This window comes from Phaseolus vulgaris, chromosome 8, assembly GCF_000499845.2.
Source record: "Phaseolus vulgaris cultivar G19833 chromosome 8, P. vulgaris v2.0, whole genome shotgun sequence".
Taxonomy (NCBI): domain Eukaryota; kingdom Viridiplantae; phylum Streptophyta; class Magnoliopsida; order Fabales; family Fabaceae; genus Phaseolus; species Phaseolus vulgaris.
In genome coordinates, this window is record NC_023752.2 from 32,847,912 (window position 1) to 32,855,958 (window position 8,047).

Consider the following 8,047-nt stretch of genomic DNA (forward strand, 5'->3'; position numbering starts at 1 on the left):
CCATCTCAACAGATAGATGACTAAGGACACAATAGACACTTCACGATTAAGTCAGTCATCTCAACATCCAAGACAAGGCCTCACCAAATGTCAGAAGGACCTCAACAGAAAAGACCTGAACATAGGCCAGAGCATCAGATGTTCCTTCTTATCTTTTTAAAAGACAAGTATATGTAAATAAATTGGGCTCACTTTGGGGGTCCAAATAGAAGAATAAGTTAGAGTAGGGTGTGCTTAGTAATTTAAGTAAATTGAGCTTGTGCCGGTTGACCGGGATCGTCTTTGCGCGTGACTTGTCCTTGCGAGCTGGGGCACCTTCGTCCTGCTCCGTCTGTGAGTACCTAAAAGAAGTGAACAAAGGGGCGCCCTCGCGGCCGTTTGCACTCCGACGATCAAGTCAACTAGCGAGAAACACCAAAGTGACTGAAAACGGTATGATAATCTCAATGACTGAAACTGTGTGGCTAAAACTGTGTTGCCCCAATTGCCTTGTGCTCCCTGCGGGGTGCTACGAAGACAACTAGGGTTTGTGCTCTGTGTGACTTATGAGAATTAGGTTAAAACTCGTGTAACTGTAAAAACGTACCTTACTAGGGCTCTTAGTGCCCTTTATATAGGTGGAGACTAGGGTTTACCTTTGCGCTGCTGCTCTTATCTAGGGTTCCTTGGAGAAGGTCCTTGCGCCGCTATTCCTAGGATCTGAGCGTATCTGGCACATGGACTTCCCTTATCTGGAGTGCCATGAATAACCTTGTGGCCGCTTGGGTTCTAACTTGAGCGTCGTATCTCTCGCGCCATCATACTTCGTGGGTGCCCTAATTAATCACGTGTCATGCATGCAGCCTTCCCTGGAAATCTTTAATGAGCACGTGGGCATTGCCACGTGCCCCTTTGACTTGATCGTTTATTCCGTGCGGAGGGTCCCACAGCTCCGCCACCCAACTTAGGGTTATTCCATCGTGTGGGCCCTCTTCTCTGCGTAATGCTTCTGTCACGCGGGTTGACTCTTCGGGCGATGTCTTACTTGGGCGACGTCTTGCTTAGGCGATGTCCTTCTATGTGTTGACTTTGATTTTGACTTTTGGTCGATCACCCCGTTATCAAAGAATGGAAGGGGTGTGTTTTGAGCCTAGAAGTTTATATTATTCTACAGAGCCTGAAGTATACATTCCCTACTTTGATGGAAACAAAAATGTTGAAGAATATTTAGAATGGGAGATGAAGCTTGATCAAACTTTTACAAAATACAAAGTGAATGAACATACTGAATTTTTCATGGCTACCCTATGTTTTCAAGAATATTCTAGGTCATGGTGGAAATAAAGGCAACTTGATGTTAAAATTGGTACAAAATCAAAAGTAGAGTATTGGAGTGATTTAAAGGCGTGTATGAGAAGAAAATTTGTTCCCCCTTCACATGATAGAAAAAAGGAAGCTTAGAGAAGAAATGAAAGAGCTTGTTAAAATAGGAAGAAAATTTGTAGATGGAGAAAAATAATATGTTAGAAGAGAAAAAGAGTTGAAAGAAAAATTGCAAACTCTTGTTAGAAAGAAAGAAGAGAAAGTGAGGAGAAAGAAAGGAAAGATAGAAAGGAGAAAGAAAAACAAAGAGAAAGAGCAATGATAGAAAAGGAACGTACAAAAAAGTCTTTTTCTGAAGATGAACCAGATATTGATAACATTTTTCATTCTATTACAAAACCTTGTGAGGATGTGCTTAAAGAAAAATATGTGTCTGGAGCTTAACCAGATATAGAAATAAACTATTCCAGCACAGAAAAGGCATATGCAGGTTTGATTGAAAAGGAAGAAGAAGAGGAAACCAACAAAGAAGAAGAGTGTTTTATGACACCTCTGCAAGCATAGCTGAGAAAGAATCCTTAAAGGAGGATTGCTATACTTTGAACTCTTCTTTTCAATTATATAATGCTCATCTTTTTCACAAAAATAACATTTTGTGATGTTGTTGCCTAGCCTAGGCAATAAACAACACAAAGTGAACAAAAATATTTTTGAAAAAGGTCTTATGTTTTACTTTCAAAAAATTTATAAAAGGCCTTATTTTTGTTCTATTTTCTTTTCTTTTAATAAAGAAAATTATCTCATATTTTTTTGATTTCTATTGTAGAATGACATTTGATCCAAGAGGAAAATAACAGATAAACAGAGGCTACTGTCTTTGAGCATCATTCAGATCTAGGGACAAATCCTTCTTAAGATGGAGGGAATGATGAAAACCCATCCAGTCTTAAAACATTTGGCTAAGAAGATCGGAAGCAGAAAAAGGATCTCAGAAGACTCTCATATCAGGGAAAATTAATTGTTGTCTGCTCTTCCATTTTTTAATCTCATTTTATAAACATTATACAAAGTAGTATAGGCTTTATTTTTGGTTTGTATTTTGGCCATGTATTGGGCCAATTAGAGTAGGGTGTAAATAGAAAAAGAAAGTGTCTAGCTAGAGTTACAATTGGGTCTCCTTAGACCCAATGCAACTCTAGACCATATTATGAGTTTTTAGGGTTAAAGCTTGCACCTTGGCTGCCTATAACACTATAAATACAAGTGTTAACTCCCTTGTAAATCAGATTGGAATTGATAAAGAAAGACTGCCCAAGTTTCTAACTCATTTGTCTACCAATTCTCACTCTCAAGTTTATTCCAACCTATGACGGAAACATGGCTAAGGTGGTCTGAATCAAATTATTTATGTTTTAGGTCCCAAAGAACATAAAAACACATAAAAATCCTAAAGAGACCTTCAATTAGAACACATGTTCTAAGTATAAAATTAAATCTTTCAAAACCACTTAAATTGATCAATGACCATAAACTCTCCACATAAACAACATAAATAATTATGTTGATCAATTATAAAATAATTTTTTTCATACCTAGGCAATGTGAAATAAGTTTGAATTCATACCTTAGCTTTCCAAATAAGTACAGAACTTGCAATATGGAAACATGATAATCTCAAAAAAGAGGCCAATGTGTGGTGCTTTGTTTAAAAGTGATGCCCGTGAACACTAATTAGGTAGCTTGGTATGCTAGTCCCCACTTATTCACCCACACATTGCCCTTAGATTCTCTGCAAAGGCTGCATCATGCATCAACACCAACTCCTTCAATTACTATTCTATGTTCATTGTTTTCTCTTTTTTCTTAGCATAAATTAACAATGAGACAAACCATCTATCAAGGCCAAACACAAAAGACAACAAAAACGTAGATGTCCTCCATATAATGAATGACCAAGGATTGGTCTTGTTTGATTACTAAAACATATATTTTAAAGGAGTTGGATAACATTAGTTGGTTGCATAAATGGTTGTTAACATTCATATACAATTTGTAAAGATCTACTGATAAATGAAGAGATATTCATACTCAAATAATAATCATGAAAAAATAAAAATCTATTTACTTAATTTTTAACTTTTTATGTTATAAAGATAAACTCTATTAAACTAAAATATTTCATACTAAAGTTTATCAAATTAAATGATCTTTTTTAGTTGGTTGTTTGTGTAACTTGACAAGATCTTATTAATTAACTCTCAAGTTTTTTCCCCTTAAATATCAATTTCTTAAGTAATTAAAAATCAAACTTGGATTAACACTACCTATCAAATAAGTAATGAGTTAAACTCTACTCTTAAATACTCAACTCAATAGGTAATTAATCTATAACAAAAATAAACAAACATTTCTAAGTGAGTTTTTATATTTAAGTTTAAAATTATAATTTTCTAACCATAAAACATTAAAAAAGTATAAAATCAATAAGAAAGATAAAAAAGTATATTCAAATAATTAAAACTAATAAGTCAGAATCTTGTCATTTAAGAATATAAATGTAAGAAAACTACTAACATGACGTAGGAGATGTAAATGTACTTTAGGAAGTAAAATTGACCAATTGTATAAAAAATTGGAAGGTAATATCATAAATTTCTTGTGCTTGCTTTCTGGAAACAATAGAAGAGTGAGGAACACGTAACAAAAATGGCAATAAGTTCAAAAAAAATCTGTTTTGGTAAAAAAAATAATCCTTTTGGCTCTCACCTTTTCCCACCATATTTTCCTCCCATATGCAAATGGTAATAAGGACAAAAAAAACTGTTTTGGTAAAGAAAAAATCTTTTTGTCTCTAACTATTGCCACTCTCTGAAAATTGGCTCACAGTCTCCACACCCACTCACTTTGCACCAGTTGCATCATGGACACACCCTTCTTCCCCGAATCCTCACTACTCTGTCATTTCCCTCTCAACTTCCCACACCCACCACCTTCCATCACCTACTTTTTTTTTTCTTTCCACTATTCGGCAATATAAAGATAAGCAGCGATAGAGAAAAGGGGATGAGAGAGCGAAAAAGGTTATGAAAAGAAAAGAAAGAGAAAACAGTGCAGGAAGCCACCACTTATGGTTTGTGATCCGGTCGGTCATCGGTAGTCGATGACGTCAGCAGCAGATAACCACGTGGACCACTCGCAGGGTGACACGTGGATCAGGTGGCAGAGAAATCAGGGAGGAGATCACCCGGTATGGTGATCGGTGGTCAGTAACCGAGTGGCCACCGACAGATCAGTTCCAAGATAAACACCCGGGGAGAACGCGAGAAGCAATAGAGCACCGATCAGTCATCGGGGTTTCGTGTTACACGCAGTTAAACTGGGACTGAGATTCCCAGCGAGAGCGTTACGCATGGACCTCGCATGATCATACCTCAGAGAAAGAAGAGCTCCTCGCCGGTATAATCGTGCACGAGAGTGGCCTGAGGGAGTTAGTAAACCAGTCAGTGATTGGTGACTCTCTCAACCCATTACGTGCATGGCATCGTGAAGGGGAAATCGTGTATGCAGAGAGCAATGCTTGGTGAGTGTGCCTAGTCTAGCCACACCTGGCGTTCTCCTGGGAATTAGCGATTCACCCAGATGGAAGAAACGCGCTAAGTTACTCCGCAAGGGAATAACTTAGGCGCACAAAGAGATGCGCTAGAGCCCTTCAGGTAGTGGCACGTGTACGGTTAGATGTGAGTTGCATGCCTCCACGTGTCACTGTCTGAGAGGGGCGCGGCCCAGATAAAGGTGCACTCCGCGTCGTGAAAGGTACACACAGACACCCACGTCTTTACTGATTGTGGTACGTTTTCGCACAAAAGCATAACAGAATTCTGACACACGCAGAGAATCGCGTAACAGAATTCTGTTAGGCACAGACACAGAAAGAGAATAAAAAGAGAGAAACAGAGAGGGATAGACACATTACTTTTTGTTGGTGATTCTGTGACCTAACTTGAGCGTCGGAGTGCAAACGGCCGCTAGAGGCGCCGTCTGTGTGTTTTGCAGGTTGCGTTTGAAGTTCCCGGAGAAGGTTCTAAGAGCATTCTTGCAGATAGCACAGTTGCATAGGCGGGGTAAGGAGGCGACAAGGCAATTCCTCCACGTTAGAGTTGGCAGCAGGATCATTTGGCGCCCACCGTGGGGCACGTTTGAATCGTGGTCCCAACCACACCAAAGTTTCTGGAGTTTCTCAAAGTCTTTGCTGAGTTTTTGCTGAGAAAATGAGGAGAACAAGACAAACATCACCTGAGCCATCTGTTGAGGAAGGAGCTGTGACAATGGCGCAGGTCCTGGAGATGATGCGTACGCTGCAGGACAATGTCGCAGCGTCGAGAGCTGAACAAGAAAAGATGCAGGTGGAGTTGGCTGCATCGCAGAGTAGGAATGATGAGCTGAATTGCGTTAATGAGGAGCTGAGAAGGACATTACAGACGTAGAAGGAACGCGTAGTTGGAGAAGGGATGCCGATGCCACCATCGCCTCCGAGAGCGTTCCCTATGTCGTTCTCCCCTGAAATCATGCAAACCATGGTACTTCCCAACCTAGTGGGAGTGAAGGCGTCGTTCACAGGGGTAGAAGATCCAGAAGCGCATCTGACGGCGTTCCACACTCAGATGATGCTGTCTGGGGGCTCAGATGCCGTGTATTGCAAGATGTTCATGAGCACTCTGAGTGGAATCGCCATGGAATGGTTCGTGAGTCTGCCAGAGGGTCATATCACGTCCTTCCATCAGTTTTCGAAGCTTTTCACTGAGTAGTACATCGTTAACAGAGCACCTTCAGTGGTGTCGTACGATCTGTTCGATGTACGCCATTATCAAGGTGAGTCGATGAAAGACTACCTCAATCGCTTCGAAGCACAAGTGGTTAGATTGCCCAGCAAGGACGAGGATATGCTGGTGCATGCGTTTAAGAAGGGAGTGCTGCCTAGTCCTTTCAGTGAGTCGCATATCAGAAGCCATCCCAGTACCTTCGCGGAGATCCGGCGACACGCGGTGGCGCACATAGTGGCAGAGACAGAGGTTTCTGAGAAAAGAGGAAGTGTTGCACCGCTGAAGCCGCGTGGAGGACAAGGGAAGCAACAACAGCACACGAGGGTGCATGAGGCAAAGGAGGGAAAGAAGGTGCAGGGGAAACCTCGTCCTTATGCACCCAAGAAGGACCAGGGCAGGGGGCGCGCAAGGGAGAACAATGCACCCCCAAGATACGATTTCATGGTAGGGTTGGCGGATCTGATCGCCCTTCCTGCCATAGCCGCGAGACTCCGAGTACCAGAGAAGACAGACAAGGTACTAGGGAGGACAAAGAACGAGTGGTGTGAGTTTCACCAAGCCTTTGGTCACACACTTCACTCCTGTTTGGCGTTGGGGCACCAGCTGGCGGAGTTGGTAAAGTCTGGATTCCTAGCAGATTACCTGCGGGAGGCACAGGGTGATCGCGCATCGGGGTCCCAGGTAGGAGAACAGCAACATGAAATCCCTGTGCACGAGGAGGTGCAGACGATTGCGGGGGGCTTCTCCGGTGGGGGATGCACCGCATCACAAAGAAGAAGGTATGCTCGATCGGTAATGGCCGTAGACTCGGTGGACGAGGGCCATTTCCCCGAGGTAGATATCACTTTCAAGAAAGCTGATCTACGGGACGTTGTACCGCACGACAACGATCCTGTGGTCATCTCCCTCATCACAGCAGGAAGGCGAGTGCACAGAGTGCTCGTAGACCAAGGGAGCTCGGCAGACGTCATGTTCTGGCCGACGTTCAACAAGTTGCAGCTGTCCCCCGATCAACTAAGGCCGTATACCGGATGTCTTTACGGCTTTGCAGGGGATCAGGTAGAGGTGCGGGGGTACATTGAGCTGAGGACGACGTTCACCGATGGAACAACAGCCCGCACCGAAAAGATAAGGTACTTGGTGGTGAACGCCCCTTCTGCGTACAACATCTTGCTGGGAAGGCCAACACTCAATAGGCTGGGTGCAGTGCCATCGACGAGGCACATGAAGCTGAAGCTGCCGTCGATGAAGGGGACCGTAATAACCATCAAGTCAGATCAGGCTGAGGCTTGGCGCTGTTATGTGAACAGCCTCAGGCAGAAAAGGAGCATATGCCATGTCACCTCAACACCACCACCAGGTGTGCTCGAAGAACGATCGGTAGTTAGGGGAACGCCTGACGATCAGGAGATGGAGGCTGCTACGCTGGGGGGCTCCCAGGTAGCTCAGGTGGAAGCAGAGGAGGAGGGCATGATCACTCCTCGCGAGTCAGGGATCGCGAGGGCGGTCATCGCCAGCGAGAGAAGACCCCACCCAGCTGAAGGGTGGGTAGAAGTAGATATAAGGGGGAAAAGTTCAAGTTGGGAGGATCGCTCGGCGAAGAAGAACGAGGGCTGATCGTCGGGGTGATCGAAAAGCACATGGGCGCGTTCGCATGGTCAGCATCCGACATGCCAGGAATCGACCTTGACTTCCTTTGCCATCGCCTGTCGATGGATCCTAAAGTCTGACCGGTGTGTCAGAGGCGAAGGAAATTCAACGAAGAGAAGAGGAAAGTGATCCACGACGAAGCGCAAAAGCTCCTTGCCGCAGGGCACATCAGGGAGATCCAGTACCCAGAGTGGCTAGCGAACGTGGTACTGGTTCGGAAGCCAAACGGCAAGTGGAGGATGTGCGTGGACTTCACTGACCTCAACAAGGCATGC

General features: G+C 43.5%; 1 protein-coding gene across 1 annotated transcript; it reads left to right on the forward strand.

Moving 5' to 3' along the window:
• Positions 1–6,179: 6,179 nt before the first annotated feature.
• LOC137824966 (uncharacterized) lies at positions 6,180–7,739 on the forward strand. Its single transcript, XM_068630636.1, has one exon. It carries the CDS (start codon positions 6,180–6,182, stop codon positions 7,737–7,739), a length of 1,560 nt encoding a protein of 519 aa, XP_068486737.1.
• Positions 7,740–8,047: the final 308 nt, after the last annotated feature.